Source organism: Aquila chrysaetos, chromosome Z (assembly GCF_900496995.4).
Source record: "Aquila chrysaetos chrysaetos chromosome Z, bAquChr1.4, whole genome shotgun sequence".
Lineage (NCBI taxonomy): Eukaryota > Metazoa > Chordata > Aves > Accipitriformes > Accipitridae > Aquila > Aquila chrysaetos.
This window is the reverse complement of record NC_044030.1, coordinates 84,951,040-84,974,172: the sequence shown is the minus strand read 5'-3', so window position 1 is coordinate 84,974,172 and position 23,133 is coordinate 84,951,040. Positions and strand designations below refer to the sequence as shown.

The window sequence follows — 23,133 nt, the reverse complement described above, 5'->3', positions numbered from 1 at the left end:
GCCCTCGCTGACGTCGCCCGCAGCTTGAATGGAAAGGCCACGCGCCGGCGGGGGCGGGGCGGAGCGCTCACGCGTGGAGGGCGGGAGCTGGCGGGAGGGGGGGGGGGGGGGGGGGGGCGCTCCGCGGGGGGAACCCTGCGGGGGGGGGGGGGGGTTTGGGGGGGGAACACCCCCCCCCCGGGGTGGTCACGGGTGGGTAAAGGGCTGGGTGGGCCCGCGGTCCTCCCCCGCTGCAGCCACCCACTCGGGGGCCAGCGTGGGTCTGCGGGGTTTTCAGCTCCACCCCTGGGAACCGCCCCCCCCCCGGCTCTTTGCCACCGGGGATGCTCCCGACCCAGTGGGCACAAGAGAATTCCCGAAGGGCATCGCAGCCCGTCGGCTTCTGCCGTGGCGTTTGTGATACCGTAAAGAGTTTTGAACCCTCCGTTGTGAAAAACTGTTTATTCCTACTTTTTTATTGCCTGTATTTTTACCAGCTATTGATTTTTACCAGTTACCAACCCATAAGACGGTATTCTGTTTTATTCTGCTGCTGTCTCGCCATACATGGCATAAGGAGAAGAGGTGATGCTCCGGGATGTGTGGCTTTCCTGGTCTCTTTTTCTTCCCCTTTCTCAGCCCCGTGGCTCCTTCCCTTTTCCTCCGAAAGCGAGGAGGAGGCACCGGGGTCTGTGGTGTATAAAAATGGCAGGGGAGAAGGCAGATAAAAGGTGTGGGTAAATGATGGGCATAGATGAGGAGGGAAAGTTGGAGGCCTAAAACCAGTCTACAGCAAGGGAAATAACGGGAAATCAGGTACGAGAATTGCTTTAGCCCCTGCAGGTAGATATCGATGGAGAGAGTTAATCTGTTTTTCCAGCGGTGCTTTCCCGGAGTGCTGAGTTTGTACCCCATGCTCCTGTGAGCCTTGCTCAACCCAGCCACCTCCTGCCTCCACATGGGTTTGCAGTTGGACTAGATGATTGTTGTAGGTCCCTTCCAACTGAAATTATTCTATTCTATTCTGTTCTGTTCTGTTCTATTCTGTTTTCTCGTAGCTCTCGTACACGCAGCAGGTTGTGGCTGGGGACTGCTGCTCTTCTCTTGGGGATCGTTCCCAGAACCTCTTCATTTCAGACTCTGCAGACTGAATACATGTTCTGGCAGCTATTTGAGCACCTCCTGTTTTAGGAGGCTGGAGATGATGCTAACTGCTTCTCCCCAGGGAGCGTGGGTTTGAGCGGAGTGTCCTGGGGACGCAGCCTCTCCCACAGCTGTGTGGTCCCTCTCGAGGAGCAGCATCCTGACAGCAGTGGCCTAAAAAAGAAAGGACAGAGGTTTCTCAGCTCCTGGCCCACGACCGGACTTACTCCTGCAGGAAATGAATCAGCTAAGCCTCATCACCAAACGCTTCATTGTTTTAAAAAATCCCCGGTGCCAACAAAACCCTGCCAGACCGTCGGTCACTGCGATGCCTTCTCATTCTTCCTCCCGTGCCTTTGCATTCAGCTGTTGCCTCTTGCCATTGTAGAGCCGTGGCGAGTGGGGACGTGTCCTCCTTTTGTCTGTGCAACGCCAGGCTCCGGGAGAGGGGTCCTGCTCTTCGCCTCCGCCTTCCAAGAATGACGGTAGCGGTGAGAATAGCTTAGCAACAGCAAGGAAGAAGTGCTTCAAAATAATTCTTGGCTGCTTTGGCCAAAAGGTGATGATAGTCCGGGGAGATGCTCGGGAACTGTTGTGATAGGCATCGTATCAGTGCAAAGAGTGCGGCTCTGCGCTGACCTCTCTGTAACCCTAACGGCCTGGGGGGAAGAAGGCTCCCACCCAGAGCTGCTTGGAAAATAACAGTTCGTTAAGCCCAATAATTTTAAGGAGAAATTCCTAGTTTTGATTAGTTTTTCACTGGGAAAGATTTCATGGCTCCCAGATGGAATTCCTGGATATTGTAATAAGTAATAAATAATAAACCGGGGTGAATAATCTACCTTAAAAGAGCTGGCAGCTCAATATTTACAGCACTTGTAGGGATGCTGGAGGCTTTATCCCAGCAGCTGGTCTGAGCAGGGCAATGCCCGGGGAGATAGTGGCTGTTCTCGGCCGCGTCTTTCTGGCGCCCTTATTCTCTCCATCCCTGCTGTGATTTCCTAAAAATCTCAGTTCTGTCCAAAAGTAGAACAGGAATGTTTTTGAAATCATGAGTATTTTTACAGGAAATAGAAAAATGTCCCACTCAGCTGTAGTCACAAGCTCTTTGCAGGTGGGTGCTGGGTGGCTGAGGCCAAGACCGGTTTCTTCTTCAGCATCAAATGTGGTGAGTCAGAGCAGAGCCAGGAGATGTGGAGGCAGAAAGGACGTGAGAGGCGTTAAGCTTCTTTCTTAGTAGCAAAAAGCTAAAATCAGTATGGTATGTAAATTAATATGCCAAAATATTCAAGGGTCTGGAGTCTGCTGGTGATCTCGGGGAAGGATTAGACAGGTTTTTCATCAGCAGCATTTAATTTGAGAGGTTTCCGTGTCCACGCATCCGGCAATGCTTGACACTTTCAATGCCATTTCCATATGAGCAGAACATCTCAGACCTGGGTTACGGTCAGCGTCTTCTGCAGGGGCTCGGCATCTCTGATAGAAACAGGCTGTCACCGTCCTGCTCAAGGAGACTGAAGTCAGGAGCCTTTTGCAAAATGATTGTCTTTAATGCTTCTATTGCCCCATCTTTAAAATTAGCACGCTGACATCTCCTTTCCTTGCAGAAATCACAGCGAGAAGTATGAACGAACCGCACCATCAAAGAGCTGAGCATTAAGGGAAAAAGGAAAATCCTTCAGCATCGCGCGACCTCTTTAAAGACCTGCAGAGGCAGAGTAATTCTGGTGTGAGCGACTCTGGAGATCAGAGGGAAAATAAACAGCAGCCTTTTGCATGAACGGCGCTGCCGACGTTGCATCCCACATTCTCCCGGGGTGACCTGCCGTGGAAAGAGCAGCAGAGAGAGGGTTTTGCTGCCCAGGACAGGGTACCACCACCTCGGTGAGTGGCTGCAGGAGGGATTTGCACAGTATTCCCGCGGCTAAGATTGCACCCCGTCGCATTCACATCGCTAGGAAGGCGTAAGTGGAGCGCTCGGCCCGAGTGAGCCCTCCTGATAGGGAAAAATTGTGGCTATTGGGTTCGTGGGGTGCTTGTTACTGAAAGCAATATCACAGCAACAAGAGTCAAAAATGCTTCGCTTAAGGATTGCTCATTTGCGCAAGCCAAAGATTGATTTCATTGCTTTAGGTCGGCTATTCAGTGTCAGGGAGTGATTATGGCCCTTCTGCAAATTTGTAATTCCACATATAGAAACTTGAGAGTGTTTTACACACCCTCCATTCTTCCTGCCTGTTTTTTTTCTATTTTCATTCCTTTTCTCCAATGAAACAGGGAGTAGGATTTACAGGATAGAAGGAGGAGGGGAGAGAAAGGGATTGTTCTTTTTTTTTTTTTTTTTTTTAGTTATAAAACAGTTTTTCTTTTCAATTATAAAACACAGCCTAGGCAGTAGAATTTAATGGGATTGGTGTTAGTTTCCCTCTTGGCTCCTTCTGCCTAATTTGTCTCTGAGATGATGGGGGAGGAGGGGTAGAGACGGGGCTGGAGAACAAACCGAGAAGAGGGAAGGGCTGCTCGGACGGCGGCAACCTCAGGGTGCACCGAGCCGGGGCGAAGACCGTGGGAGGACCCCCGCGCTGGATGGGCCTGCAGAGCTGACTGTACCCCAGAGGGTCTGCGGTCCTGGAGAGGCAGCTCTCCGGTGAAATAACATCCCGGGTTAATCTCTGCGTCACCTTGCGCCTGCTCAGCCCAGGACCTCTTGGTTTGCAATCATCGCATCACGCCACCGATTATTTTCTACTTAGCGCTTACTGCAGAGGGGGGAGATATTACTTACGTGGCACAGTTTCTGCTCTGGATATTTTTGTTCTGTAAGCATCAAACTGGGGCGAAAACAGGCCACGCTGTCTTTGTTTCACAGCCGTTCCTTATCCCGCAAAGTCTCTCCTCCCCTCCTCAGCCTTTCAAATACAGCCCCTCTCTGAACGTGCTTTATAGGACCAATACTTCATATTCCTTTGCTCACAGAAGTGACTAATCTCCATCAGGTTATGAAATCAGCTCACATGCTTCAGTGGCACTACTCACTATTGATATCCCCCTTCGATCCCCGTTGAGCTCTCTTTGTTGGAGGTAACCCCTTCTCCTACTTCTTCTAAGCTGATTTCTTAGGCCACATCATTCAAGTCCCACATCCCCATGGTATTTAGATGTAGTAAAAATGACTGGAGGGAAAATAAATGGCAGCCGGCGAGCCAACTAAACTGTCTGACTATTAATGGTCCTGTTAGTTGCAAATTTACTTTACCACAAAGCCCCCAGCATGTAATCCTTAGATGAATGCCTTTGATTGTGAGGGAATATTTACAGCTGACCCTGCCAGCAGTCTGCAAACCTGCAATGGGCCTCCTATCCCACATTAAATCCGCTGGCATCTGTTCCTGGGTTCTTATCAAGCACATGCTCTGTTGGTGCAGCGTTTGGGCCGTAGCGCTCGCGGATACGGTGGGCCTTGAAGAATAAATCCCTGCATTCCTGTGAAACGCTAATTCTTGTGAACGTTGTCACACAGGGAGGAACGTTACAGTTTGTACCTGCCTCCAGGCATCGCCATCCACAAGGGAGGTTTCCAGAAGGCTTTGATCCCCACCGGCCGCCCCCTCCCCATGGCAGGTCCCCAGTCCTGCTGCTGGACCACCCTTCACCAAGAACAAACTTCTTCTCGGCCACTCTTTGTTGTGCCGTTTTCCCAGACGTGCCTGAGCAACACGAAGTGATTTCTGTGATGGGTTTTTTTAATCTCTTTTTCGCCCCTGCCCATGCCTTGCGTTAGTCCCCCAGGTCGCTCTGATTGAGCGTGTTGTTCCTGCAGAGACCCTCAGGTGGTCGTACGCCATCTCCAGCCACAGTAGAGCTGTGCAGGAGCACAGGCTGAAAGCCGTCGAGAGCTCAGTGCGTCCTGACGCCTACTCCCTGTGTCCCAGCGGACAAGTGTAATTCCGCGGCTTGTCATTCCCAGCACGTCCCGTGGTACGTGAGGTGGATCCAGACCGCTTGGCTGCTTTGTGTCGGACAGAAGACCCAGTGGTGGGTGGTGGGCCCGCTCCGTCCACTCTGCAGACAAGGATGTCTTTAGGTCTGTGCCGAGGAATGACATACGTTTTTTCTTTCTCTTCTTATGCCTTTACCCAAAGCCCACGCTTTTCCATCCAAGCTGTATGAATGCTGAGCATGTTTGGGCTTGAACATGGACTTGGAGCCAAGCCCACTGGCAGTGCAGAGGTGTCGTGGGTGGCCAGGGGGATGTTTGCTTCTGCTCCTTTCTGAGGTCCGCTTTTGGTGGGGGAGAAACGTCTCAGAAGTTTGTGATCACTTGACCCTTCAGGTGGCGGACGGTGAGCCCCCAGCGGTGCTTCTGCTTTAACTCTCCTGCATCCAGCGAAGGGAAAAGATTAAGAAAATAATAAATTACTAACACTGTTCCCCTGCCTTTTTTGTAAGCGGAGCCTGGAGCTGCTAGAAAAGTCCAGAGAGGAGTTTGCGGGGGGCTGTTGTTTGGTTTAGGGATTGCTTTAGAGCGTGTATCCTTATCCATCTACTTTTTCTTCAAATCTGCAGGAATATTTGGCCCAAGTCTGGAGTGGATGTGGTAGCACCATCAGTGAGATCTACTCAATGCTCAGCTGGACTGTAGCTCGAGAGGAGAGGGTAAGAACTGGCAGAGCAGGGGGCAGCTCTCCTGCCTGCTTAGATGAGTCTGTCGGACCAGGGCACAGCCCTGTCTTTGGGCTCATTTCTGGTAATTAGCAGCTAAAAGATCTTGCAAGTTAGCATTTTGGCAGGATAATTAGAAAGCTGATAGCTCCTCCTTCTCCAAAAACTTCCCAGACTAAACCCTAAACCAGCTATCTAGAGCTTCATTTTCAGCGCTCCTAAATCCGCTTTAAATTTATCTCAGTGCTACTCAGGCTTTCAAAACTGATCCCGTAAATCTGGATGGACACCAAAACAAGGAAACTGAGCACGCCACTCAACTTCCCAGTGCCCACAGGAAAGAAAGGGAGTTATTTATTAAAACCACTTAATTTGTTACTTACTTTAGCAAAGCCCTGTAAAAACATATAATGTTTGTTCTCTCCAGTACTGCTAATTTGCACCCAAGCTTTACGGTTGCAAATCTCAGATAATTCTTTCTTCCTGGGCTGCTGTTGGGTCAAGCAGCTCATGCACGTTCTTCCTCTCCTTGTGGTCCTGACTGCTTATTTGGCTGGTGTTTAGGAGATCCTTTGACAGTATTTTACTGTAATTCACCTTAAAGGGGAATGGTATTTTAAACCACAAACAGAGTTTGCGCACTAGCTTCTGTTTTCCAGAAAAAGTGTGACAAACAGTTTGGGGCACAGAAATAAGGAGTACAAGATGGTGCTGTGTGTCATCAAGGTCGGTATCATTTGTTCTCCAGCATCCTATTTTTCATTTACTGTCTGTCTCCTTTGCACCTTTTGCCTTCTCAAATCTGAGCAGGGCGTAGCGCTGGGATCTGCCTGAGACAGGGGAAAGCCTCGAGCCATCCCTGGAGATACGTGGAGTCTCCTGCTTTCCTCATATCTTGGCTTTACTTATATCGACAATATTATTAATTTAATTTTTCACCAGCTTTTTTACTTTGAGAACCCATCAGTTATCTCATCCCTGAATCCAGTCTCATTCCTCGGTGTCTCAATGAAAAGGACATCTATCACATCCCGTTTGCAGTGCGTGCAATATGAAGATGGGAAAGAGTAAGTCGTCCCTGAGGATGCTGGTCCCCCACTGGGCTCTGCTTCACCCCCTGGCCATTTATTCCTAATTGCCTAACTTCTCCCATTTGTTGCATTTGTTGAGTGTGTGGATCTTATTAGGAAGGGTCAGTGGCTCTGTAATTAATTAATAAAAGCCTGGGGCATTTCTTAGTACTTTGTACTCGTGTTCCTGCCTGTGATGTACAGACATTGCCAATATTCATCCCAGGAACTCCCAGTCCAAGGACAGACAGGCAGACAGACTAAGGTCAGGGCACAGGAAGAACAAGAGGGCTTTTCTGTGTGGGTAAGTTATATCCCAGGCTGCATCAGAAGAAGCGTGACCAGCAGGTTGAGGGAGGATCTGGATTCTGCCCCTCTGCTCCGCTCTGGTGAGACCCCACCTGCAGTACTGCGTCCAGCTCTGGGGTCCTCAGCACAAGAAGGACGTGGACCTGTTGGAATGGGTCTGGAGGACAGCCACAAAGGTGATCGGAGGGCTGGAGCACCTCTCCTATGAGGACAGGCTGAGAGAGTTGGGGTTGTTCAGCCTGGAGAAGAGAAGGCTCCAGGGAGACCTTATTGTGGCCTTCCAGTACCTAAAGGGGGCTTAGCAGAAAGATGGGGACAGAGTTTTGGTAGGGCCTGTAGTGATAGGACAAGGGGAAATGGTTTTAAACTAAAAGAGAGGAGATTCACATTAGATTTCGGGAGGAAATGTTTTACGATGAGGGTGGTGAGGCACTGGGAGAGGTTGCCCAGAGAGGTGGTGGATGCCCCATCCCTGGGAACATTCAAGGTTGAAGATGAATCTCATTGAAGATGTCCCAGCTCATGGCAGGGGGGCTGGACAAGATGACCTTCAAAGGTCCCTTCCAACCCAAACCATTCTGTGATTCTATTCTATGATTCTACGATATGCTTTGCAGATCAAGGGTGATATTTTCTAAGCAGAGCACCACGGAGGAGGTGTGAGCAGAGACCTGCTGAGCAGGCAGGACAGAGGACCAGTGGCAGCAGACCTGCCCAGTCTGGGATATGGGTGCAGGACTCGTCCCGCTAACCACCTCCCCGCACGTAACGCTCTTTCCTTGCAATCCACGGCCTCTGCCTCCCGTCCCGTGCCCGTGCCGTCGGCATCCCATCCCCACACGGTGCAGGTCCAGCGCCTGACTGAGTCACGGGGTGGCCGATGGCCGTGGGATGGGGTGGGAGCCGGAGATGTGTCTATCTAGCGGGGCCCCGCGTTCAGCAGATGCCTGCCACAGCCTTGCCCGGTGGTCCCGACCCATCATATGACCTTCCCGAGCACCGGCATGTGACTGGGCCGTGCTGGAAAAGACCACGCAGAGCAGGGAGGAGAGGTTGGAGAGGGGGAGGGCGGCTCAGCTAGAGAGGATTAGTAAGCGTGGACAGATAGGGAAGGCTTTGAAAGAGGGGGCTTGTGTCAGAGGTGTTGCAATATAGCAAAGAGGGAGGTAGCTGGATGATTGGAAGAGGGAGGGAAGGAGCGAGCCAGGAGGGAGGGATGACCTCAGAGGTGACATTTGGGATTGAAGTGGGGAAGTCTGCATCTTGCGGAGAGGAAGGTGCTGCAGTCGTCAGAGCAGGAACGAGCAGAAACTCGGGGAAAATCTCTGACGAGAATAGGAAGGAATGAACACCAACCACGTGCTGGGATGATAAATGAAGGTGCCGGAAGAGTTGCTACGGACATTAAGTTTGGAAAACAGTAGATGTTCAGGGCTGTAGCTTCTTGACATGCCACAAACAGAACCCTGTCTGCTGGCTCCAACTTTTGCACAGGTTGTGTTAACAGGCATCATACAACCTCGTTTCCCAGGCTCTCAGCAAGATCTCCGCCTTGGTTCAGGAGAGAGGGCTGCAGGGGTGACAAAGATGGGTCCTGCCTGCGAGGACCGTTCCTGCCCCGGGTCCCTCCGTGCGGTGTCTGTTAGCAGCGATGTGGAGGTGCAGAAGCCCCTGAAAGAGAAGAACAGGTTTGATTGTGGTTTTTTGTGGCTGATCCAGAGTGGCTCTTGACCAGGGCAGCCACAGAAAGATAAAGCAGATAATAAGAGAGGAGAGGAAGAGGCTGCTTTGATCCATTTTGGTTGGGAGATGCAATGCAACAAACAGATGGAGTTTGAGGCTGTGTTTCATAGTACGGGGCGCACTCAGCTTTAGAAATGTTGACAGGATTCACAGATCAAGAAGAGTTGAGGTTGGAAGGGCCAGTGGAGATCATCTAGAGCAACCCAAAGCAGGGTCAGCTAGAGCTGGTTGCCCAGGTTATTGTCCAGTGGGGTTTTTTTAATGCTTCCAAGGATAGAGACTCCACAACCTCTCTGGACAGCCTGTTCCAGGGTTCAACCATCCTCACAGTAAGAAAAAAAAAAAAAAGTTTTCTGTTTAAACACAATTTCCCATATTTTAATTTGTGCCTAAATTGTGGATGCAAATTGTGGGCAATATCCCTGATTCCAGGGATAGTTTTGGTTTCATTAACCAAAAGCACATTTAAAGCAGTTCTTCTCGGTTATGAGCTAGACAGGTTAGAGCAAACATAAGCCTCAGATCTAATTTATCCCAAACAGTGTTTATGATCAGGCACTTACATGATGTCTTTATTTACTGCCTTACTCGTCAAGGCAATTGGCTGGTCCATTGCTGGCAATTAAAGCCATGAACGAGCAGTTGTAGACCCGCACAACCTGCGTAAATGGTTTGCTGGCAAGAAATACACTGAATAAACACAAACTTCAGCTATGAGGTTATTTAATCACATATGAGGTTTATTTTACCAGTGATTCCCTCCTAGCTGGGTGTGCAGGGGGTGGATGAACCCGTAGCTCTAGGACAATATGCCAGAAATGTTGAGTATTAAGACAATATCACCGATTGCTGTGGTTTTTTGTTTTGACCACACTCCTGGCTGGCTGGTCACCGGCAGCGTGGGGAAGGTGCTGTGCCTGCTGCGTCATGCTTCAGCAGTGGTGACGGTAAGGACAGATACTCAGCTGTCATGACGCCAAGCTCCCTTGGCTGTTTCCTCACCCCTGGACTGGGTACAGCATATACACGACAGAAATAAATAGACTCTGTAGCTAACCTCTTGTAAAGAATCATCTGTGTTTTAGGAGGACTCACAGGGAATCAAAAGCATTCCAGTTGTTCACATGTTTCAGATGATACACTTACGATGATTTATATATATACACATATATACAGAAATATACACCTAAATATACATATAAAAATAACTTTATTATATATCTGCTTAAGTAAGGACCTTTTCGCCCCTTATGGAAGTATCTCTCCTTAAAAATCACAGGGAGGAATATATAACATAACCGAGCTCTTCAAGTGACCAAGACAGAATTATTGACGCAGAGCAAAACTCCTGTAGTGTCTTGTCCTGCTGATGATGGTCAGTCCATCTTCTGGAGATGCATCTCCTTTTCCAAGCCCACAGATCTTGCTCCTGGGTCTCACTGCCTGGATCAGTAGATTTTAGGACATGGTGTGGAGAGTGGCTTAGCTGGAGAACTCACCTACCATGTGTCCAAATGTCACTGTCTTGCTGACCGTGGGAGGAAAAGGAGAACAATGGGAGCGAGCTGTGCCTCTGGAGGAGCCACGCATCTGGGAGGAGGAGTGCGGGAGTCCATAAGCTGGTCAGGAGAGAGGAGTTCAGGGAAAGAAGGGGCAGGCAGCTGTCTGAAGGCTGGAAAGCTTCAGCATTTCCAGCATTCAAGCTGGTTTCAATTTAAAATGTCTTTGTCTTCAAGATTTTCTGCTTAATCATTAGGACAAGCAACCCATTTGTATGTGATTTTGTGAATGACAGTTAATATCCCCACATAACCCTTGGACTCCAAAAACTGGGTCTGTAAGATAAATGCCAAGAAATCTACAAAAAAGTTTGAGGAATTGGCTTCCATTCCTGTGTAAAGAAGAGGTGAAAACTCCCTCCTATAGCACAGTGGATACACGGTGTGTTTTAGCAAGGCAGAGTTAAGCTTAGCCAATCAGCCCCAATGGATCTATCTGTCACGGGGATTTTAGCACGGACCCTCCTGCTGCTCCATCTGCCCCTCTGTTAGAAATTACTGCCCCCAAGCAAGGCAGCAGTGGCAGATGCGTGCCTGCGACGACGGTCAGGCACTCGAGCTGCAACGGAGCAGGGGCTAAAAGTAATGCCTCGGCCTCTGAACCGGCTGGTCTGAGGACAAGCGCAGGTTTGCTTCTGTCACATCTGCTGTGGCAGTGGCTGAACTCCAGAGCTGCTGGAAGCGAGCTCTCTTTTTGGTTCCAGATCTGCTGTGAAACCATAGCCCCGGCCAGTCCTGGAGCTCACCTCTCCCTCTGGCCAGGAGGGAGTGTGGCTATCAAGGGCATTGACTGATTGTCACATAGGATGACATTTGGCTTGGCAATTCCAGTAGCACTGATAAGGCCGCTTGTTTATTCACAGCTAAAGCCACAAAAGGACTTATGTGGTACAACATTCCTGCACCCGAACGCTCCCTGCTGCTGGCTGGGCTCTTCCAGGACAAGCTAACGGGTGCAGCCCCCTTCCAGCCCCAGGAGAACATCCAGAGGAGAGGTGTGAAGCCAACACATTACAGGCTGCTTGGCAGAAAACCTGCAGCAGGAAGGGTGGGAACACCTTTGCCACAGAATAGCCTCTGGCCTCGCGGTTAGGATGCGGCTTTGAAACCTCTCAAGGGAAGAAAATTGAAAGTAGGTCTCCCACATCCTGGGAGTATGCTGTGGCCACCATGCCGCTGGGTTAAGATGGGCTCTGTCGCTTTCTCTTGCTGCCCTGGTGATGTGCCCTTCGCAGGAGGATGCTACCAGCAGGAGCTTCCAGAGCACAAAGTAGAGGAACGGTTTGGGTCTGAACACAGTTGGATCTTTGCTTTCAATGCCTGCTGAGAGAGTGAGGTCTCTCACCCACCAGGGCTGGGTGGCACGGACAGGGGAGCTAAAAGGGATGGTACCAGGGGAGTTTAAGGTAAAGATCTATGGTGTTGAGATTCCAGTAGGATTGGAAGGCAGCTGCCTCCTACGCAGGAGTTTTCAGGATCATGATTTTGGACTTAGGTGCCTCAAATTTCTGCTTAGGATCCAAAAACTCTTTTCAAGTCAGCTCATGCAAGCTGAACATCCAAGGCAGCTGGTGCACTGGGGGAATAATCTGGGTAAATCTCAACAAGGGCACATGCTCAGCTGCCTCAGCCCTGATCTCAGCACTAGATATGTGCTAGGCTGCCTCTGAGCGCAGTTGTTAACCTCCCAACAAAGATGAAAACATGCATCTCGTTTCCTGACACGATCCGCAGGAGCTCCTACCTCTACACTTCCACCACCGCAAGCCCTCAGCAGCTGATCATAAACAGTTCCACGTGTTGGGGAAACAGAAAACATAAGTAACAGAAAACGTGCCCTGTTTGTTTTGGATTTGATTGATGAACACAATGACCATGTGATGATAATTCCCACCATGTATCAACCACTTATGTTTCACGCCTCTCTTCCAGCTTTCTCTGAGTGTCTTGCTGCGTCTGTGCTCTGCTGTTAAGAAGCTTTGTAAAGGTGCTTCCCAGGGAAAGGCTGGTTTCCTCCACCAGCACTGGTTTCCTGCATGGAGGCATGTGCAGAGAGAGGGGTGGGCAGAAACGATGAAGGAGTAAAGCTGCATTCAGGTGGGCTGCAAGAGAAGATTCCCATAGTAGGGTGGGGAAGGCCATGGAAGTGTTTGAGGACCTCAGCTTTTGCTAGTTTTAATTTATTAAATTAATTTAATTTATTGCATCTGGAAGTATTACCGGTTCTGTTCCATAGGAAGGAGAACCGGAAACGCTAAGAAAGTGTTGGAAGTCATCGCTGAGATCTGGTTTTATGTATTTACTGTTTCCTCAAAGTCATGAGACCCCAGAGGGGACACTTTTTCTTGTCTGTTTATTTTTCTCTAGTAACGCTTGACTTAGAAAGGCTGTTGTGCGTGTATTTTGGCAGTGCTGATCCTTCTTCACGTTACCACTGTTCTGAGATGGTTGTGTGTACTGAGGCACTGAGTGGCTTCTAATCCCATGGATGATGATGGAAGTGCTAATTGGTGAAAACGCATCTTGAGTATCTCAAAGTAAGCACCCACGACTGAAAGCTAGTGTGTATTCTTGTGAGTCTGGGCTCCTAATTCTTTTTTTTCATGGGAACTTCATATATAAAAAGAAGAAATAATATTTGCCCACATCCCAGCAGGCTTCCTCGCTTTGAGCTTGGTTCGCAGAAGTTACCTGGAGACTCTGCAGAAAGCTTCCCCTTGACAGCGAAGTAAAAGGCACATTTTTAAGGCAGCTGAATGGAGAGCTGCAGTCACAATTAGCGCTCTACAGTTTCCAGCCATGTAACTATTTGTGATAGTTAAAATATTTTCCTCTTCCCATCTGGGTGAAATCCTAGCTTCAAAGCTTTGGGGTTTTTTAGCTCTAAACAAGAGATCCCAAAATAGCCTCCTGGTCAGAGCATTTACACGGACAGTAAGCTCTTGCTCCACTCTGCCTATTTCTAAATGCAGAGCTGAACCCAGACTCTCTGGTGCCGCGGAGCTGCCGGGACACCGGACTACTGGCCGCTCGGGAAGATGTATTTTTTTTTTTTTCCCCACTCTGTCAAACTGTTCTGGATGAGCCTTTTGCTGGAGCTGGGTACCGCTTTCAGGAAATGTGTTGGTTTTTATTGAACCCCTGCTTTCTCAAATTTCCCAAGCAGTTCTAGCTGCAAACGCAGCCAAAAACGGAAAAAAAAAAATCTTTTATTTTAACAAGTAAGCCTTTTTTTTTTTTTTTTTTTAATAATGGTGCAGTAAATACCAGTTGCAATTTATAAACAAGAATCTCTTCGGTCCCGTCTCCTGGGTACCTGCTAGGCCGCACTCTCCTCTCTATTCTCAGCCTGAACTGCCACCTAGCTGCAGCCCTTGGGCCTGCGCCTCGGTCTAAACCCATTTCTGGCCTGTGAACAACACCGGCCCTCAGCCGGGGGCTAATAAAACTGCGCCTTGGCTCCCACGTCAGCCTTATCCTGACTAAAACGGGTCTCTTCCCTCTACGGCCAGCGGCTGGTCCCTCAGGGCGGCGCGGCCCGCCGCCATTTTGCGGCCTCAGGCCTGGGTCTGCGGGCGGCCCCGCACGGGTGCGCGCCTGCTCCCGCACGCAGACACGAGGACGCGTGCGTGGTGCACACACGCACGTTTTATTTTCACGTCCCAGGCTCACACGCGGGGCCGGGCCGGGCCGTGCCGTGCCGGGCCGACCGGCCCCCCCTCGCCCTCCACCAGCCGCCGCGCATTTATCGACGCTCCCTCCGGCCGCCCTTCGCCCCGCGGCCGGCGCGGCACCTGCGCGACGCTCCCTGGCCGAAATCCCGCCCGACCTCTCGCGAGAAGCCGGCGGCCCTTCCCGGCTCCCGGCATGCTTTGCTCTTCCTCTTCCCCCGCCGCCGCCCTGAGGTGAGGGAGCCATGGCGGTCAGGGAGCCGTCCCAATCCGGTCCCATCCTGCCCGGGGCGCCTCGGGGAGGCGATGAGGGGGCGAGGGCTCGGTCCGCCTCGCCGGACGCCCTCGGTATTTGCGGGGCTGGCGCGGGGGAGGACGGGCAGGGGATGGCGGAGCGCGGCGGGGGCGGGGGGGGTGTGAGGTGGAAGCAGGCCCTAGGGAGAGGCCGTGGCTGCGGTGATGACAATCTTAGGACACCTTTGGATTTAACTGTGAAAAGAAAGCGTACTTTCTGAGCAGCTCCTTCGGTTAGCGGAGGTGAGCAAGCCAGGTCCTGCATGTCTCTGTTGGAAGCTTCATGCGTTTTGGTTTTTTTTTTTATTGCTTCTTTTGCAGTTGAGCTCCCAAAATGGTGCGCTACTCTCTGGATCCGGAGAACCCCACGAAATGTGAGTTGTTTTTTGTGAGCGTTCACATAGCACTTCGCTGAAGCCATTGAGGTTTTCATTTCATGAGTTCCGTCTTTTTTCTCCGCAGCATGCAAGTCACGGGGGTCCAACCTGCGAGTGCATTTCAAGGTATGCAGCGTGTGCATAATAGGAAACGCAAATTCATTGGGGTTATTATTTTGAAGGAAGTGTCCTTTGCTCGCTTGTATGATTGTTACTTAAGGGTGGTAGCGTAGGTTTATGGCCTGTGCTTGTTTTAGCTGCTTGTAATGGTTTTTATCCACAGGAACAAAACCAAGACGGTGTGCGCTAAAGAGCTGGCTGTCTAACGTAGATAATAAAACATAATAGGAAAACAGTTGCAGTGAATTTAGGAGGAGGAATTGGGGTAGTGTTAGATGAGAGATTTGTTTTATTCATCTTACTCTGCCTTTTTGATTGTTTGGAAAGAATATCGTGTTCATCTGCCCATGCTCCTGATCAAGGAAGTATGGCAGGGAGGCTTGCGGTGTTTGACATGAGGACGTGGGTTCCTCTGGGAAGGGTTTAGGTGCAGCAGTGAGTTCAGGACCCGTTCGAGTTAACAGCAAAACCAAAGCTGAGCAGCTGCTTTTCTGCTTGGTGTTACAGAGCATGGGTGAAAAGAGATTTTACTTATTTTGGTTTGCTCTTTTATCGTGATGAGGGAGGATTATAGTTACTCACTGACCTCTGCATTTAGTATGCTCTCTTAAGCACTGGTACTTTATCCTTGATTTTTCTTTCTGAGCCTTTTTTTTCTCTCCCTTTCATAATTCCCTTACAGAGATAATTGCGTTGTGTGTAGCTTGTTTTCTCATCACTTCCTCTGAAGTGCCGTATTTGACATTTTAGGAGGACCTTACCCTTTAGGCTCCTGCTTTTTTGGATTACTGGCCAAAGAGGAGCTGTGAAAAGTATAAATACTCACATTTTAATTTTGCTGGTTGGGAAGACCTAGCCATTAGGTGAAAAACAATAAAGACGTGTCAGAGCTGCAAATTCAGCAATGGAAGTCATACCAAGGGTTAGAAAAGTAGGTAGCAAAAAAAAAAACCCCAAAAAGTGTTGCTAATTATCCTTCATTCTTTAGTTTTATTTTTTTGTGTGAGGGCTTCTTTTAGACTGAGTTTGTAGCAAAAAGGATAGGATCCGGGAAAGGCAGAGGAGTGCTTTTGCTCATGTTGTACCTTGGAAAGATGTATTAAGAGGAACTTTGCTGTACTCTGTGTTGCTAGAACACTCGAGAGACTGCGCAGGCCATCAAGGGCATGCACATCCGCAAGGCCACCAAGTACCTGAAGGACGTCACCCTGAAGAAGCAATGCGTTCCCTTCCGTCGCTACAACGGGGGAGTCGGTAGATGTGCCCAGGTGAGGTCCCAGGTGGAAGGGTGGGAAGGACGCTTAGGTAAAGACGACAGAAAAGGTGACGTTGAGATGGCGTGGAGAATGATCTGTCGTTGCTGATGATAATAATGTGTTGAAATGCAAGAGTTGCTCTTAATTCCAGTACAGCGAGGGTTGCATCTACTTGCAGTGTCAAGTCATGGATCAAATTTAATTATTTTGGTATGCAGCCTTAAGAAAAGGGGCTGTAATGGCAAGTTAGTGGCGCGTAAAGGGCAAGTTGTGTTGCACCAGGACAAAAAGGGAACTCTCTTCTTCTTCCAGGCCAAGCAGTGGGGCTGGACGCAGGGACGCTGGCCCAAGAAAAGCGCCGAGTTCTTGCTGCACATGCTCAAAAACGCGGAGAGCAACGCCGAGCTCAAGGTGGGCTGCGTAGATGTCACGAAATGCAAAGTGTTGGTGTCGGGCTGCGCGTCAGCGCTCCGGAGCTCGGTGGCTGGATGAGGGCTGCTCCTTTAGATGAAACTGAATTGTATAGAGGCTTTTGGTGTACTGCTTGTCTGAATTAGGCTACCTGCGTTTTCCAAGTTAAAAAGCGAGTAATAGTTTTTCACAGATGGCTAGTTCTTGTGTGGTTATCGACTGCTTAGGTCTCTTAAAATCTACAAACCAGAGGAAAATAGCAGTGATGTGTGGGGGTTGGTTATTGACGTTTTTGCTGCGGAGATTATGGATTTGAAGAGAAAAACAAGTCACAAGTCTTTACCTTCCAGGGTCTCGATGTGGATTCTCTGGTCATCGAGCACATCCAGGTCAACAAGGCTCCCAAAATGCGGAGGCGCACCTACAGAGCGCACGGTAGGATCAACCCCTACATGAGCTCCCCCTGCCACATCGAGATGATCCTCACCGAGAAGGAGCAGATTGTTCCCAAGCCAGAGGAAGAAGTCGCTCAAAAGAAAAAGGTACCGAGCGTCGTGTCCTGGGTCCTCTTCGATGTCGGTCGAGAGATCGGAGCGTTGATGCTCTGCGGTTTTCAGACAGAGGGAGGGGTTGCTGTGATGACTTATCTTAGGACACCTTTGGAATACCCATGAAAAAAAAAAAAAAGGAAGTTATTTCTGAGCAACCTCAATAGTTATTGTGAACACAACCTTGAGAGCTTGGGGAAAGCGCTTCTCGGTGGTTTGTTCTTCCCGCCCCCGGAGCGATCACGGTGTTCTCCGTCCGTGCCCGCAAAGGTGCGGTGGAGCTACGGTCACATTTGAGCGATGTAGTGCTTGTACGGATGCTTGGATCCGTGGAAGTACGATGAGTGGATGGTTTTGGAAGGCGGTGAGGAAATCTCTCCTTGGGGAGGGTGACTCTAAAGCGAGTTGTGAGACGTGTCGGGAAGGTGCGGACTACCGCTCTTCTCTCGCTTCTGTTTTTCAGGTATCCCAAAAGAAGCTGAAGAAGCAGAAGCTGATGGCTCGGGAGTAAAGCCGACGCAACGCATGTACATAAATAAAATTTAAAAATTAAGACTTTTTGTGTGTCTTTGCTTTGCTGACCCGGTGGGGCGCTGCCTGGGGACACCACGGCGGGGGGGTGGTGGGTGACTTACGGGTGTTATTCATACGTAAAAGAAAATAATTTGACCCGAGCGGGGGTGTTTACCTTTCCCTATCCCGCCGGGCCAGAAACCGTCCGCCCCCGGCCCCTGCAGCGGCCATAAGGCGGCGGGGGTGGGAGGAGCGTGGGTCACGTGAGGCGCGCAGCGCCTTCTCCTATTGGCGGCGAGGGCGGCGTGCGCGTCAGCCGGAAGCGCGGGTGCCGTTTCCGGTGCGGCGGCCGGTGAGGGCGCTGGGTCGCCGCCGATTGAGGTGAGTGCGGGGCGGACGGACGGACGGGCGGGCGGGCTCCGTCCCCTCCGGCGGGACCCCGGGGCTGCTCCCACGAGGGGCTCTTCGTCCTCCATCCCGGGCGGAGGCGTCCGCCGGTGCCGGCCTCCTCTGCGGCCGGAGCGGCTCCGTTAAGCGGGAGCGGAGGGGGCGAATCCCGAAATCCGTGGCGAGGCGCGGAGCTTTTTTGGTTTCGACGCGCGTTTGAGCGAAGCTTTACCGATGGGGAGGGAGGGATGTTCGGGCTCCCGACGTTACCCGAGTACGGACGGGAGGGGGAAATGCCGCCGGCTGCGGTAGCTCGTCCTGCCCCGTGAACCGGGAAGCTTGGCCCGGCTGCCGGGGAATATTCGAGCCTGAACGTCGTCCTACGGAGAAGCAGAACTGGGACGTGGCAGATAAATTAGCCCTTCTAGACTAGGTCATCCTTTATGAGGGGGAAAAAAAAAAATTAAGCCCTTTTGTCCGTGTAGCCTTTTTTTTTCTTTTTTCTGTTTCCATAATAGTTGACTAACGAACACGGGAAACAAAGACCAAACGTACTTAAACTTGCAATGTCATGCATGTTCTCTCTGCTGACTCTAATGTATGGTGGCTTACAGAGAGAAACAAAAGCTTGCATCACAAAGAAATAAGCTTGCTATTAAAATTTGACCATTTGCCCTTTTCTCTTTTTTTTTTTTTTTTTTCCTAAAAATTAATTGCCTGCTAACCAGCCAACAGAGCATCACCAAAGCACAGAAGAAGCTCGTGAACGGTATTTCCATACGTCAGGGCCAGTGTCGTATTTCCCGTGGCTTGCTTTTGCATCTGGCAGAGGTATGACTTATTTTTCATCTGGAATCTTGACGTGAAGTGGCTGCAGAGACGCTTGCTGTTGCCTCAGGAAGGCAGCATGGGATGTTGCCTCCAGCCAGGTTCTTTAGCTAACGGATAAAGCCACATCATCTGGCTGGAAATTTAGTATCTAGGAAGTTCTGGCGGAGAGAGTACCCGAATTGTCTTTTTGAACAGAACAGCTTTAATGGGTCATCTCATTTGTGTTGTTTCCATTTAAGATTCTTCTCTGACTTCAGATCCTGTAAAGCTCGATTTGAAGTAGCCAAAATACAGTTGGAAGTAGTCAACTGGGAATTGATATTCTGTTGTTCCACAGAGCCTGGGGCTAAAAATCCTTAGAGTAGCTTAAAAAAAAGAAGTGAAACTCTGATCCCAGATGAAGTGTGCACATCTGCCTCTTCATTCTCCATCCTGGGAAGCTTTTGTTTTCCTTCTTAATGTAAGAATTCAGATGTCAGCAGCCTAGAAAGGAGGAATGTGAAGGGCGAAGCTGGGCTGTGCAGCAGAGCATATCTAATGATATTGCTTATCAGCACTGAAAGGGACAGCTCTAATCCTACTTAACTGCTTCCTCTCCCAGTTGTACCTTTCTGCCCCTGCGCTTTGTCTTTCTGCGGCTTTCATCGCAGACTTCAAGCTGCTGTTTTTGAAGACTTCTTCCTGGTTTTGAGAGAGAGGGAAGGATTAATTTTCTAATAGTTTGGCCAATTGTACGGGATCGGTGTGGGATCAAGTGATTCCTCCTGCGCAGGAGGAAGGAAGCAACCCATATTCTCCTCTTCTCAAATCCTGACTGGGATTCTCTTCCCACCTTGCCGACCTGCCCTTCAGTGGTAGCAAGGCATCATTAGATGGACTGGAGTCCTGCCACTTAATTTCACCTTGAATAGAAAGGGAATGAGAAAACCAAACCTTTTGGACCCTCTGTTGTAATACAGTAGGAACTGGGCTAATATCTGCAGCTCACTGCTTAAGCTGTTTTCGTGTGGTTTAAGCAAAAACTTTTATTTTCTGAATTTGTTTTTCTAAGTTCCAGCTGTAGGACTGATGAATTAATAGCAAACTCTACTCCTTTTTTGTTAAAATGTCAAGAATATTTCCCTTGTTGCGGACTTTATAACGTTGGAACACACAGCATTTTTGAATCTTTAACAGTTAATCTATAATTAAAGAATCTTTTATGTTTGAATATCAACTACAATCTTTATTCATTATTTAAGACTGTTCTCTTAGCTCATGGTGTACAAACACTGTCATCCTAAGTTGTTTGGGTTTTGGTTTTTTTTTTTTTTTTTTCCCTTACCAGCTTTGTGACACAACAAGAGGAAGCCATGGTGTGCATTCCTTGTATTGTCATTCCGGTTCTCCTCTGGGTCTACAAGAAATTCCTTGAACCGTATATTTATCCTGTTATCGCACCTTTCATTAAGCGTGTATGGCCCAAGAAAGCTGTGCAAGAAACAACAGCCACAAAACGAGGTCAAGGAGGCGGCGTGGGAAATCCACGGGCACCTTCAGCCACAAAAAGAGATCAGGAGGATGAATCTGGAATTTATAAAGTAAGATTAATGCATTTAGCTAAGCAGGGAAACTCCAGGTAAAGCACCCAGCGAGAGTCCAGGGTGGGCATCACAAATGAGTAAATAGCTGGGCATTTTTACAGACGTTTTTGTGGCTATTTTCTTATGAAAGGATGTTACTGGTACCGAGCCAGCTAGAAATAGTGGCTTCTGGTAGGTCTTGGAAGGATAGGAGTTGCACCTGTTTTCTGAAACAGCTTAGTTAATTTTTTTTTTTTTAACGACTGGCTATCCTTTCAGAGAAGGAAGAAGTCAAATAATGGTACATCACACCAGAAACATGAAGCAGAATTAAAAAAAAAACCACTCTTCAGCCAGCTCTGCCACTCAATGGGGGAAAATGCTTAGTGTGTGGAAATTGTGCATTTATTATTTATCTCTAACAAAATGCAAAGATTTGCATATGTTGTGCCTGCCCTCATTCCCCCCTCCCCGCCCAAGCAATAATTACGTGTAAATCTGAAGAGACACCACTGCTTTGGTTGTCGCTGCATATTTCTTTGTAGATCTTCACTGACCTTGCTTCTAAAAGCCACTTTCATCACCAGCTGTTACTGTTCTGGGTGTGAAGTCCTTTTTTGACATCCCATTAACGATGCTGTCTTTTATTTGCAGTTTGAAAGCAATGGCATTGCAAATGGAATTGCCGCAAAGAGATCCACAGAAGTTTCTGACAAGAAAACGGATTAAAGGAATTCATTCATAAGGATTTTATTCCCTTGTGTCCAATATGAACTGGTGATATTTCTCTCATTTTGAGACTTTTTTTCTTTGCACATTTTAGCTGAATAAAACCCCTTACCACTTAGAGGAGAGGGTCTCTTTGCCACTAACATGGCAGCTAGCACATTTCTTAATTTAAGATGTTTGAAAACTGAAGTTCTTTATTTTCCTCACTGGAGCTACTTTTCATCTATAATCTGTTTGGTGTGATTAGCGTTTAGGTTAAATAACTTATGAATAAATCTAGCTTTGGAAGGTAACTGTATCTTAGCATCTTAGTTTCACTAACTGCTAGTGCAATACTTCAGGCTTTCACCTTAAAAACTATAGCTGTTCTTGACCTTGCTAAAGAACTATGAATTGCATTGTGGCAACATAAGCGTCATGGTTAAATTATGAAGAGTTTAGGTTTTTCATGTCAAATCTGTGGATAAGCTAAAGGAGTTATGCTATATGCAAAATTTACTTAGCTTACTAAAAGCAGAAAGTCTTGATTTGGTACTTCCATTAATTATTTACCTTGAAACATTGTGCCTTTCTTTCCTGAAGAGGAGCAGCAGGGGCATGATGCAAGAGAATTGTTGCTTTATATTCGGTTGCAGTGGTTTAAAATGGTGCCGTTCTGTCTTTAAAAAAAAAAAAAAAAAAATCCAACTAAAATCTCTTTAACATGCTGGTTAGGAATTTCAGTTATAATAAACCAGGATTTTATTTAAAAATCAGTTGCTTCGTACAGTTGTTCTTAGGCTTCTGAGCTGTAAATATCCAAAGTGGTAACAAAATCTTCGCAAACCTGTAGACACGCCCCAGGCAGAAGGAGGTCGTAAAACTACTGACTTCACCATAAAGAAAGTGAACTCGACAAGTCCGGCTTTGCCTCCTCCTGGGAAGATGCATTCTTGGTACTGACTTCCATCCCACCATTGTAGTGCAACTGTGAAGCGTTGTAGATGTCCCTGAGCTTACTAAGGAATGGAAGCGGGAACTCCTGCTTTGTCCTCTCTGCCAAACCAGAGCGCTCTTTAAAAGATTCAAACCAAAACCATTTCAGCCACTTTGGATTGCTATTTAGGATTTGTCATTTTCCCCAAAGTCCTACCTAAAGTATGCCTAAAAAGGCGTACCTTTTTATATATGCAGTCCTTGAACCATCACTGATGTCCAGCCTTGTTCTTGTGACTGTGTTTTCTCCTAACAGGTAATTAATTATTCTGAAGACTTGCTTGATGCCTGCCAAATGCCTCTGGTGAGGCGTATGGTTTCCTACCACTACCCGGTTTTGTCAGGTCATGTGTGAATTGATCTGCAACGTTCACAGCTGGATATTGGGCCCTTGTTGCTACAACTGTTACTTCTGTAATGAGTTGAATCACAGAAAACTCCTTGTAAGACATTGCCTTATACTGTTGGCTCTCCCTTAATGAGCTAGTCTATTGGGAAGTGAATTTAGTATTGCTGTTTAATCAGCTTTCGCATCATCCTTGGAAGATAATCCCCCACCTGATCAGTGTATCGCAGATACAGCTTTCTCCTAGACCGGTGAAGTACCTACCCTTTGTGATACTAAAACCTGATTTTATTATTCTGAGCATGCGCACGTGATATCCTTGATACAATAAAAGATAACAATACTAACTGTGCACTCCTGTAACTTCTCACAGATATTGTTGTGTGGATCATGTAGTAGAAAAGACTGGGATTGGATAACGGAAGCAAGGGAAAGAGGCCACACTCGTTTCTGATCATTTTTGTCCTCCGTATCTTTGGATATTTCACCCATAATGTTGCAACAGATCGTAGCCTATCCATCAGAACTTCAGCTGGTAAAAGGTGGATGTAATCTTGGCTGTGGTGGGTTGGGTTTTCTAAACCAATCGACCGCCACCTCTGCTACCACTACTGTCTAAGTTCATGCTCTAAATCTGAAAGCCGGGAA

General features: G+C 48.5%; 2 protein-coding genes, 1 long non-coding RNA gene and 2 other non-coding genes across 8 annotated transcripts; all 5 read left to right on the top strand.

Annotated features, from left to right (window-relative positions):
* The first annotated feature begins 804 nt into the window (after positions 1 to 804).
* On the top strand, positions 805 to 13,698 carry LOC115336577. Its single transcript, XR_003921831.2, has 3 exons — positions 805 to 3,006; positions 5,689 to 5,778; positions 12,833 to 13,698. It is a non-coding gene; the product is annotated as an uncharacterized LOC115336577 (long non-coding RNA).
* Positions 13,699 to 14,266: 568 nt separating this feature from the next.
* Positions 14,267 to 17,695, top strand: RPL17 (ribosomal protein L17). 2 transcript variants are annotated; one of them, XM_030003821.1, is made up of 7 exons: positions 14,267 to 14,370; positions 14,752 to 14,804; positions 14,893 to 14,933; positions 16,061 to 16,195; positions 16,496 to 16,594; positions 16,945 to 17,136; positions 17,606 to 17,695. In XM_030003821.1, exons 2-7 carry the CDS (start codon positions 14,765 to 14,767, stop codon positions 17,651 to 17,653), a joined length of 555 nt encoding a protein of 184 aa, XP_029859681.1. In that variant the 5' UTR covers positions 14,267 to 14,370; positions 14,752 to 14,764; the 3' UTR covers positions 17,654 to 17,695. The 2 variants fall into 2 exon arrangements, with proteins under 2 accessions (XP_029859681.1, XP_029859682.1); XM_030003822.2 differs by having other exon boundaries at positions 14,362 to 14,484.
* On the top strand, positions 14,588 to 14,656 carry LOC115337531. Its single transcript, XR_003922183.1, has one exon. It is a non-coding gene; the product is annotated as a small nucleolar RNA SNORD58 (small nucleolar RNA).
* LOC115337532 lies at positions 17,225 to 17,301 on the top strand. The gene has a single exon (XR_003922184.1). It is a non-coding gene; the product is annotated as a small nucleolar RNA SNORD58 (small nucleolar RNA).
* Positions 17,696 to 17,932: 237 nt separating the features above from the next.
* On the top strand, positions 17,933 to 22,832 carry CZH18orf32 (chromosome Z C18orf32 homolog). 3 transcript variants are annotated; one of them, XM_030003823.2, is made up of 4 exons: positions 17,933 to 18,036; positions 18,771 to 18,873; positions 20,201 to 20,453; positions 21,090 to 22,832. In XM_030003823.2, exons 3-4 carry the CDS (start codon positions 20,226 to 20,228, stop codon positions 21,162 to 21,164), a joined length of 303 nt encoding a protein of 100 aa, XP_029859683.1. In that variant the 5' UTR covers positions 17,933 to 18,036; positions 18,771 to 18,873; positions 20,201 to 20,225; the 3' UTR covers positions 21,165 to 22,832. The 3 variants fall into 3 exon arrangements, with proteins under 3 accessions (XP_029859683.1, XP_029859684.1, XP_040976704.1); XM_041120770.1 differs by lacking the exon at positions 17,933 to 18,036 and adding an exon at positions 18,338 to 18,350; XM_030003824.2 differs by lacking the exon at positions 18,771 to 18,873 and having other exon boundaries at positions 17,946 to 18,036.
* The last annotated feature ends 301 nt before the right edge of the window (positions 22,833 to 23,133 follow it).